The sequence below is a fragment of the Xenopus laevis genome, chromosome 2S, assembly GCF_017654675.1.
Source record: "Xenopus laevis strain J_2021 chromosome 2S, Xenopus_laevis_v10.1, whole genome shotgun sequence".
Taxonomy (NCBI): Eukaryota; Metazoa; Chordata; class Amphibia; order Anura; family Pipidae; genus Xenopus; species Xenopus laevis.
In genome coordinates this window covers 97680701-97692789 of record NC_054374.1, presented here as the reverse complement: position 1 = coordinate 97692789, position 12089 = coordinate 97680701, and the positions used below count along the sequence as shown (strand labels likewise).

At 35.1% G+C, this 12089-nt stretch overlaps 1 protein-coding gene across 3 annotated transcripts in view; it reads left to right on the top strand.

Moving 5' to 3' along the window:
* The window catches only part of frmpd4.S (FERM and PDZ domain containing 4 S homeolog), a 222464-nt gene that overhangs the window by 110032 nt on the left and 100343 nt on the right, over positions 1–12089 (top strand). For 2 of the 3 annotated variants that reach the window (XM_041584176.1, XM_041584178.1), the window contains exon 2: positions 3859–3975. In XM_041584176.1, the coding sequence (XP_041440110.1) occupies positions 3859–3975 (117 nt within the window). Of the gene's footprint in view, positions 1–3858; positions 3976–12089 lie in introns of those variants that run through there. The other variant, XM_041584177.1, reaches the window with a different exon arrangement.

Sequence of the window (12089 nt, the reverse complement as noted above, 5' to 3'; positions counted from 1 at the left end):
ATCTGATGACCCTGACAAGTGTATCTGTCTGAAGCTGGATGCAGGCAGGGTATAAAAAATGATGTGCAGGAGCAATGACTGATGAACACCACTATGGAACTGACTTGGACAGATTTTTTATGAATAGCTGTATTGTTACCATTTTTCTGAAAATAATAGCTTGATAGCTCCTGGATAGCAGTTTTATGTCACGTTTGAAAACGGGTAACGTGTAATCCTTCATATGTAGGGAAATTTGAATCAGTAAGGAATAAAATGTGATCTGTCAACTTTATTTTACAGAATAGTGCAATTATTCAAAAAGAATTAAACATGAATGGCATCGTAAAACCTAAAATTGGGAGCACCCTTATATTTCTAATTTGATGTCTACTTTTAATGATAATGTCCAAATATGATCTACATCCATAAAACATTGTTAGCATTCTGTTGGAAAAATATTACGTAAATATTAATTTATGAGAAAATGTATATTGCTATATTTAACAAACAACTGTTTCTTATGTAACCTTAATGTAATTAAATATCTGAATGAAAAGCATGAATCAGGAGGGCTACTGGTAGAACGAAGTTGCCTTACAAGGAAACTTTTTGGGCTACTTCAGAAAACGAAGCAGCGCGTGTGCTTTAGCACAGGCGACTTTTCATTATAGCAGACGGGAAGACACGCAAAGGCAGTTCGGGTAGATTGTCACCCAGAAGAAGAGGCAATTAGTCACCAGGTGACTAAATCTTCCCGAACCTGCCTATGTGTCTCAACCTTTAAAGGAGAAGGAAACGCTTTGTACACTTGGGGGTGCCAAATGTTAGACACCACCAAGTGATTGTATTTACTTACCTAAAACCCCGGGCTGTTGCTCCTATCAGCAGAAAACTGCACCGGCCTGGGGTTATACCAGTGAGCACCATGGAATGATCCTGGTAATTCGATCCTTTAAATAGTAACATAGGTTGAAAAAGAGACACTTGTTTATCAAGTTCAACCTTTACAACATTTTATAAATTAAACCTGACTAATTGGTAGTTTAGCCAAAGGAAGGAAAAAAGCTCATCTGTAGTGTCTCCAAATTGCCTTCCTGACTTCAAGATGGCAATCAGACCAGTTCCTGGATAGTGATGGGCGAATTTATTCGGCAGGCGCGAATTCGCGGCGAAAAAACGGGCGCCGGCGTCAAAAACAGGCGCCGGCGTCAAAAAGGCGCTGTTTCGTTTCACGGAAATTCGTGCAAAATTCACGCAAAATTCGCAAATTTTCCGGCGAAGCGAAACGGAGCAAATTCGCCCATCACTATTCCTGGATCTTTTTCGGCAATCTTCATCAATATATGGCACATTATTCTGATACTGTTAGTTTTGAATTACATTTTTAGTATGAATACAAATTGTACTTGTGATGAAACAGCTGGTTGGAGGACTCTTCAGGCATAAATTAGCACTATGAGACTGTGATGTCACTATGAACTCCATATGATCTACTCTTCTTAATGAATAGTTCTTTTACACACCAACAATGCAAAGCTAATAACAAGGGCCTAAACTTCAAAGCAACCTTACTTAATACATGTAAAATGCACAATAGCCAGTAACAACCTGTAAAATGGTGATTAGTGATGTCATTTCTATGAAGGTCGTCATCCATTGAAGTCATAGTATATCTAATAGAAGAAAATCTAGAGCAACTGGACTTGCTGAGTAACCATTGAAGACATTTCACTATTCACCCGAGCAGCTTCTTCAATTCAAGTGACTGGAACAGGATTTCTTGGTAATTCTACCACACTAACCTCACAAGCATCCACTCACTACCTCTGTGAGTTTCAATTGTCACCTCTCTGGACAGATACATTTCACCACTGTGACTGGATTGTTGCAAGAGATTATGTGCAGAGCACTTCCCATACCAGTTAGTTGAACAGAAGAAGCTGCTCAGATGAGGAGTGAAATGTCTAATAATAATTACTCAGCAAGTCTAGTTGTTCTAGATTTACTTCTACTAGATTTAGGGGGTTATTTATCCAAATTCATCTCAATATTTTCTGCTACAAACTCCAATGAAATCCGCTCGGGTTTTTTACGCTTAGTTATTATTACATTTTCCAGAAAATTTGCTTTGCTGGAAAAAAATTTGATTTTCACAAATTTTTCAAACTTTTTCATCCAATTTTCAAAATTTTCACGATTTTTTTGTAATTTTCACCCGAAAACTTCGGGGTATTGCCCGAAACACAGCGCACATCAAAAAATCATTGGGACTTCTCCCATTGACTTATATGCAACCTCGACAGGTCTGAGATGCCGGATTTTCAGATTCTGATTTTTCCATCCTCTGGGTTTAATAAATTCCCGAAAAATTCGTGATTTTTTAAAAGTAAGATTTTATTTTAAAAAATCATGAATTTTTCATGATTTTTGCATTCGGAGTTTAGTAAATAACCCCCGTAGTGATGTGCTCTGTCATAATTTAATTCTAGAGCACAGTGCAAGACAAATATTCATGTAAAATGTTGATTGGGCCTTCTTAGCAATGTATTATTAAATGTTTGTTATAGGACATATTAATGGAAATGTAACCTTCTCACAGATAAATGTAACCAAAATACTTAGCTCAAGTGCAATTATGATATATTCGCATGAGAAATGTAATGATAAAGCCACGAAATTCCAATGCACAAGGCTCTAGAATAGAGCCTAGCTGAAGCTACATATCAATAGATTTCAATGAGGGACAATGCAGAGTAAATTACTGGTTAATATCACATTTACTGTTGTTCTGATTTTCCTGGTATGACTGAAGGGCAGTTTTTGTTGTATAAATCTTCTTAGTCTGAAAGTCCAACATTTTAGCCAATGAGCCAAGAGCTTTTAAATACAACTTACATTCCTATAACAAGAACTTGCTGCATTGGTTACACAGGGGAGGATAAAACATGCCACATACTGCAGCAAAATTAATTTGTAATTAAATGTTCTGTTGAAAGAAAATGAAGTGACCCAGGTCAGGGAAAATCACGCTGGTAAACTGGTCACTCCATATTCTCACTCCAAAAGTGCTTATATTAAAGCAAAATCCAATATAGTTTACAAAAATGTGGATAATAATAATAATAAAGCAAATATTTTTTTTATGCAGTTCAAAGATGGTAAAAAGGAGAGTTTTTTAGGAAAGAAAATATAGAACAAACATAAATACTTTCTTTGTCTCAGGTTACTTCCCTTATCCTTCCCTTTTGTCTACTTGAGAAATGAATGGGCTGATTTCTATTGATTGTATTAGGGCTATCCAATCCAATCCAATGATCAGTAGTATTATATCAACTATGATCAAATGCAACGGAACAAGCAATGTAAAAGCATTGCCTGTAGCTTACTTTGAGATTCAATACCTCAAAGCAGTTGGTCTGTTAAGGGTCAGGTATTGAATCCCAGGAAGGTTAGGACAACCAATTTCAACCAAAGACCAAAGAAAAGGAATTCTGGGAGAACAAACCTTGAGAAACAGAGCAATCAACTGAGATAAAATGATTGTGGGAACAAATAAATCTTCTGCTGATACCCTACCATCTTCTGCACCAATTCTCCAATTGTGCAAAAGCCTGACAATATGAATGATTTTAGCTGTTTTCTAATACCCCACAATTTTTTTTTCCTTTCAGGTGGCAATTCTAGTTTATATACATTTTGCTATAATAAAGCTTTATCAAAGTGATTGTGTAAAAAAAAAAAAGGTTCCTCTAAATCTGTGCTATATTTGGGCATATTTATCAAATTAAAAGGGTTCTATACAGTGCTTTAAAATTTTGAAATGATTATATACATTTTAACTATTTTAAAAATTCAATTACTATTTTATTTTTATAGTCACAGGGCAAAATCATCGGGGTGGCCACCACCTTCAGGAACCTGGAGTTTGCCTCAGGGACCACCCTATGGATGGGAGATGGCGGCAAACAGAGATGGCAGAGATTTCTTCATCAGGTAAATATGCATATGTGACTGCTGATTACCTTGTTTCTTTTTAACTTTATTTTGTGCTATTTACAGTAAGTCATAGTTACATAGTTAAATCGGGTTGATAAAATACAAAAATCTATCAAGTTCAACCCCTCCAAATGAAACCCAGCATCCATACACACACCCCTCCCTACTTTCATATAAATTCTATATACCCATACCTATACTAACTATAGAGCTTAGTATCACAATAGCCTTTGACATTATGTCTGTCCAAGAAATCATCCAAGCCATTCTTAAAGGCATTAACTGAATCAGCCATCACAACATCACCCGGCAGTGCATTCCACAACCTCACTGACCTCATTGTGAAGAACCCCCTACGTTGCTTCAAATGAAAGTTCTCGTCTTCTAGTCTGAAGGGTTGTCCTCTGGGATGGACATGGCTCACATGATGAGGCCATTAGGTATGGAAATGCTTTAACGGAGCAGTGGTGAAATATCAAACTTTGTCCAAACTATTAGTAACATGCTGTAATATTCCAGTGGATGTAGCTTTTTAGCGGCTTAGAACACTTATTTTGTTTACAGAAAATTACCAATTTAGTTCTAATTAGATTTTGAGTGATAATATCTGGTGGCCTTGGGTAGGTTGCGCTCACACCACCTAATGAATTCATAAGCTCCACATATCAGAAACTGGTTTTGCCCAAATGTGGCCGCTAAAAGAATAAATATAAAAGTGCTTAGTGTTGCATATTAAAAATATTATATAAATTATATAATTATATACAATGAACTGCAGGCAAAGTTCATGGAGCTGATATAATAGTGCAGATTTAATATCCGTCATTGTTCATTGCCAGCAAAACAATTGCAGAAATGGTGAGTGACTTTCTTTACTCATTCAAGTCTTCTGTAGGCAATTGTTTTTGTCAATTGTTTTTTCAAAGGATATTTTGATGTAATATTGATGTTGATTGTTATGTATTAATGAATGTGACAATTGGAGTGATGGGTAAAAGGTATTTTAATTTGCACATAAAAATTTAGGTTGGACCCATAAAGAATATGCAGCCTGGAAGCTATCTAGGTTGAGCATGAAATGCTTTTTGGAGTGCACAATGGACATACATTCCAAGGCTGATTCTAATTAGCCTGGGAATGCTGAAAGATGCCTGCCATTTTCAGTTTTTTTTTTTTTTTTAAAAAGCAAATTTCTGATTCCATAAGAAGTAAAGGATTTGTTTTTCTGACCTAAAGCTTGGACCTATTATCCAGAATGCTCGGGACCTGGAGTTTTCCAGATAACAGATCTTTCCATAATTTGGATCTTCATACCTTAAATCTACTAGAAAATCTTGTAAACATTAAAGGGGTGGTTTCCGTATGTCTTCATTATTTATTTTTTACCATTTTTGAATTATGTGCCTTCTTCTTCTGACCCTTTCCAGCTTTCAAATGGGGGTCACTGACCCCATCTTAAAAACAAATGCTCAGTAAGAATACAAAATGATTATTATTGCTGCTTTTTGTTATTTATCTTTCTATTTCGGCCCACTGCTATTCATATTCCAGTCTCTTATACAAATCAGTGCATGGTTGCTAGGGTAATTTGGGCCCTAGGAACCCAATTGCTGAAATTGCAAACTGTAGAGCTGATGAAATAACGAAATAACTCAAAAACCATAAATAATAAAAAATTAAGACCTAATGCAAATTGTCTCAGAATATCTCTCTCTAGGTCATACTAAAAGTTAATTCAAAGGTGAAAAACCCCTTTAAATAAATCCAATAGGCTGGTTCTGCTTCCAATAATGATTAATTCTATCTTAGTTACCATATGATCAAGTACTTTTTTTTATTATTACAGAGGAAAAGGAAATCATTTTTAAAAATTTGGATTATATGATTATAATGGAGTCTATGGAAGACAGCCTTTCCATAATTCAGAGCTTTCTGGATAACTGGTTTCTGGATAATGGATCCCATACCTATATTACTATCCAGGCGCAACATGCTCTGGCAAAAAGAAGCCCTGCAATTTACACCTGCTTTCAACAAAGAGTTGGGGTCATTTATAAACACTGTGCAAATCTGTGCCCAGTAACCCATTGCAACCAATCAGATATTTGCTTTCACTGTTCTACCAGCAGTTTGCTGAATAAAAGCATCACTGATTGATGACTATGGGTTACTGGGATCAAGATAGATACACTTGTTCTTTGAAGAATTAAAGATGCCTTTATTGCATAATTTTATAGGGCATTACAGCCATGTTTTGGGCCAGACTTGGCCCATTATCAAACTGTGGGTTACTGCCCATGTGTAAATTTGCCCAGGGTTTATAAATGAGCAATGTAAAATGTTTTCGTGTTTTTCACCAGTTGCATTGCATTCAAATATAGCTCAGGTGTGAGCACCTACATTGACAGTGCATTAAGTTATTACAAATAATAACCAATCGTTAATGTTAAAAAAATGCTCAAACGCTCTAGTAAATAGCAGCTCATGGCCTATATTGATATTAAAACTTTCTTATAGGAAAGTGCACAGTATGCCTTGAATGATCAGCAATACTTTAGCAGCTGTACCACTGAACTCTACTACAAATGTAAATGATGATATCTTAGAACTGGCAATAAATATGTTTCATATCTCAAACCCACAGTTCCTAATAACATTTCAAGTCTTTAAATGTGACATATGAAATTTAAAACCAGTCAGTCTTCCTTCTATTGCTATATTAATGTTGCTTCCCAGTTGTACTTTGATGTTCTGCTTTTCATACTACCAAAAGAAATATGAAAATATGGTAATAGTCAAGAGAAGATGGCTGTAAATGCAATTTATAATCACATAATCAAGGTAATAAATATCAGCAACAGTGTGAACTGAGCAAGGCCTATTTCCATGATTTCATTTGCATTTTGTTTTTCGCAGTACCATCTGAGAGAACCAAAACATCAAATAAACAAATGATTATGCATTTTTCTTTACATTAAAGTTTGCATGCCATATTCCATAAATAAAAGATCTATTATTTTATTTTTAAAAAATCACTTCCGTCTGTGAAAATTTTAAATAAAAATTAGTAGCATTTCTACACATTCCAATATCACTGTTGTAACATTACACTTTTTATATTAAGTCTACGCAGTATTTTCATAGTCTATTTCATAGAGTCAATTTTTTTTAGAATTTTTTTTTTACACCCCTAGGGATATGATGAATCCTCCTCTTCCTGGCACTGATCAATAAATCATCCACATCACCATCTTATTCCTAAAAGCAGTGGATTCCTTTAGCAGCCACAGCAAAGCTCCCAAAACATTACCTACAAGGGAACCTGGTGCTTGCAGCATTCATTAAGGATGCTCCTCCTTAGCAAGAACTGGGGAATGTTCCAAAATTGAAAAAGAAATGTATTAAAGTGCAGACTTGAAACATCTTTAAAGGGGAAATATACAGCTATGTTTATTAGTAGTGATGGGCGAAAAATTCGCAAAACATTTAAAAAAATTTGCGAAACGGCAAAAAATTTGCTAAACACATTGAAGTCAGTGGGCGTCAAAATAATTTTGACGCAAGCGACAATTTTTACTATTTTGTCCAAATGCATGAAAGTCAATGGACATCGGAATCATTTTGACCGGCGGCAATTTTTATGTGCTGTCCAATTTTCGCCGCAGTTTCGCATGAACATTTGCGGGATGCAGTAATTCACCACGAATCCATGCCTGGTGAATAAATCTGCCCATTACTATTTATTAGGTCTCAAACTGAACTTAGAAGTAGTTATGTATTTTTCTCATTCTTCCTTTTAAATTCACTAATAATTATGGGTTCATTTTTACTCTTCCCATGATACAAGAATTAATTTACTATGAAAAAGCCCCTTTATTTCCCTAATTCTTGTTAATGATTAGATGGTGGATCAGATTAAATAAGTTTTCCTACTTCAACAATTGCAAGAAGATTCAAGGAGACGCGATCAAATGTAAACTGAAACTGGTCTTCAATTTCACTGTTCTACACTGTTTGGTACTATGTCTAATGAAAATGATTCATCGATTATTACAATTAAAAGAGTTAGCAGAAACTATTTTCAAAACATGCTCTAGTTACTGTATATTCAATAGAGTGCCCCAATGTGTCTAAAGTGTCTTGATATAGTCCTGGATTTAGAATCTAGGTCAGATATGAAAATTGATGTTTAAATAGGTTGCCCAAGCAATCTGAAAGCAAATTATCAGAAAACATTGAGGGGATACAAATCTCTGTCTGTTACATACGGAAAGCTGCTATTTTAGCAACATTTGTATCTATAGATATTAGTTTAGAAAAGAGAAGATCTACACACATACATATATATACATCCAGCATCATGTTTCTTTAAAATACGAAACACTAAAGCATTATCTCTGTTATCTCTAAACATGTAAATAGTGAATACAATTATTTGACAAATGTGAATTCAGAAACTCATTTTAATATGCCAGAAAATACTGCTTTGCAAGAGCTTATATCATTTCATAACACACTCTGCAACTGAAACTTCATTGTCACCAAATGAAGAACCTTCTATTAGAAACATTACACTAGATAGCAATATCTATGAAGACATAATAATATTCTGGTTTGAGTTTTCAAAAGAGATAATGATTGAATCATAGATCAGATTACGAAAACTGTGATACACCTGTTATGCTCATATTCAGATTTACTAAACCACTGACTCAATCAAGTGCCCTTTATTCAGTGGGATTAAATAGCCCATCTTATTTTAACATACTTAAATGAAAGACTAAAGCTTAACTAAAGAAGTATCTACAAATGTTGTACATCATGTTTTGGGTTTCTGTAACAGCCCAAGGCAACCACAACCCTTTAGCAGTAGACATTTGTGCCCTAGTAGCTCCCCATCTTCATTTCTGCTGATTCACTGCACATGCTCTGTGCTACTGTCACTTACTGAACTTAGGGACTGACTCACAATATACAGTACACATAGAATAGAAATGTCACAATATAAGACTGATTAGTAATTAATACAGATAATTACTACATGGCAGCACAGAAACCAGACTCCAATATATGACACAGCACTGTTCAAATTTCCAAATTTAAACAGCCTTTATTTGACACATGGCTTTATGATCTGCAACAATTACAAAGTTTCTGGCCTGCTCTCGACCCTTTATCAAGTTAAGCCAAGAAAATGAATGTAATAATCAGCCTTGTAGCATCAGCCTTGTAGCATCAACTTACATTACAGACAAACCTCATTTTCTGTGACGACCCCTAAGTTTAGCTTCTCAACAGCTGCTCAGAGCCCACTGAGCATGTGTGTCACAGACACTTTCCAAGATTGTGACCCCATGTGACAAGTTTGAAGTTCACTATATAAAATATGGCATGTTTAGCCTCCTTTTAGCCTCCTTTTACTTAGTATCCCCTGAGATTTGTTATAAAAACAATACAAAAGTTCTAGATTTTGATCCCTAACTAGAAATTAGGGATCAGCTCAGCCTGTAAGAAATGAATAAACTTAAGATTTGTAACTAGCATTAACTGTAAAATTAACTTTATCAAACTAACTTTTTGGAAGTTTTGAAGTATTTAAGGACAGAACATTCATCTTGCTTGTTGATGAGAAACTTTGCCCATGTGCATTCGAGCTCTACATATCACATGCCATTTTTAAACTATTGTTTCATATAAATAAACCATTTTCATGAAAGATATACTTTTCTAGTACAGGTATTGGACCTTTCATATAGAATGCTTGGGACCTGGGGTTTTCCTGATAAAGGATCTTTAGGTAATTTGGATCTCCATACCTTAAGTCAATTAGAAAATCATTTAAACATTAAATAAACTCAATCGGCTGGTTTTGCTTCCAATAAATATATCTTAGTTTGGATCAAGTACAAGGTACTGTTTAATTATTACAGAGAAAAAGGAGATCATTTTTAAAAATGTGGATTATTTGGATAAAATTAAGTCTATGAGAGACAGCCTTTCTGTAAATCAGAGCTTTTGGGATAACAGGTTTCCAGATAACAGATCACATGCCTGTAGTATGCGCCATGGAGAATTCCAAGAAACACTAACAGTTTAAATATTGTCTGCCCCTCTCACTTGTATGAGGATCTGTGCTACTGCACAAACTAAGGGTGTGAAGGTTACATCAGCCAATGAATGGACAGAGCTGTGTCTTCCCAGCACTTCATTCTGTTTTAGTTAAAATCTGCAATTATTCTGCTGTTTGGTGCCACTGAGTGACTAAGCACATGGAATATCATATAACTAGACATTAAGCACGTTAAATTAACGGGCGCTAGAACGGGCCGCCAGAGACGGTCCGTGGGGCACATGCGCAGTAGCGCAATCCCACGGACACAGGGACTGGACGCAGAGACACTTCAACTTAATTATATAGGATAATGGCTCTGGGTAATTTATTGATGTACAGTATAAGCCAATTTGATATGATTTAATGATATGTGTAAGTCACTTATTAGGGTATCAAATATGTTTCTTACATTGTCTAAATTTGCTTTCAAAAGCAGTCCCCTTTAAGTAACAAAGGGCATGCAATTGTACTCTAATAAAAACCCGCTTAAAGGGGTTGTTCACCTTTGAGATCACTTTTAGCCTGATGTAGAGAGTGATATTCTGAGCCTATCTGCAGTTGGTTTTCTTTTTTATTAATTGTGGTTTTTGAGTTATTTATCTTTTTGTTCAGCACCTCTCCAGTTTGCAATTTCAGCAATCCGGTTGCCACGGAGTTAACCTGGCAACCATGCGTAGATTTAAACAAAAGACTAGAATATGAATAGAAGAAGGCATAAATAGAACGATACGTAAAAACTAGCAATGACAATAAATGCAAATAATTTGTTTTAGATGGGGTCAGTGATTCCCCATTTGAAAGCTGGAAAGAGTCAGGAGGTGGCAAATAATTAAAAAAAACTATAAAAAAATAAATAATGAAGACCAATTGCAAAGTTGCTTATAATTAGCCATTTTCTAACATACATGGGGCAGATTTATCAAGGGTCGAAATTTCAAATTCATGGGAGTTTTCTAAAACTCCCATTAACTCCCATGAACTGGAAATTCGACCAAACAAAATTTATTTAAAAAATATAATTTTCTAAATTTGGGTGAATAAGATCGACCCGAAAATTCAATTCCAATTTTTTCTTTGAAAAAAACTTGAATGTCAGGAAGGCTGCATACAACTCCAAATTGATCCCAGGACGTCTCCCATTGACTAAAACAGCAATTCAGCAGGTTTAAGTTGGCAAATAGTCAAATTCGAGGGCCAGAGTATGATGAATATGAACATTTTTAACATAAGACCAAACAATATTTATTAAAAAAAATCTAATTTTCTAAACTCGGGTGAATAAGATCGACCCGAAAATTCAATTCAAATTTTTTCTTCAAAAAAACTTGAATGTCAGGAAGGCTCCAAAATTGATCCCAGGATGTCTTCCATTGATTAAAACAGCAATTCGGCAGGTTTTAGGTGGCAAATAGTCAAATTCGAGGGCCAGAGTACGATACATTTTTTAAAAAAAAAAAACTCAAATCAAATTTTAATTATTCCCTAGTCGAATTTGACAGTTTTGGCCATTCAAATTTTCAATTTGACCCTTTGGCCCCTCAGACTTAAAGTAATAGTGATTTTAATTTTTTATGTATTTTGCCTTCAAGTAAGATCAGTTCAAATCAGTGTAAACGCACCTCTGAGAGCTTTCTCTGTATGATGAGCTGTATACGCAGCAGTGTGAATTTAAATAAAGGATTGACTCGAGCTGATAAAGTCAGTATCATCTTTTACAAACTACTCACAGGCTGCAAATATGTTTTCAAGACTGCATTGGGGATCCATATTTCCATGACAACTCTAATAAAATATATTTAATGGTTTTTACCCAAGAAAAAATGTTAAGACCCGTTCCTGGTATTTCTTTTTACCATTGCTGTTAAATTAATATGATAAATTTACTAGAAAAGTCATGACTGATTCATTACCACATTGGGCTCCTGTAGATTCTTGGCAGGTTAGTAACTACTGTATGGGAATGATTTGCAGTTGTGTATGTCAGCATACCAATGTGCTG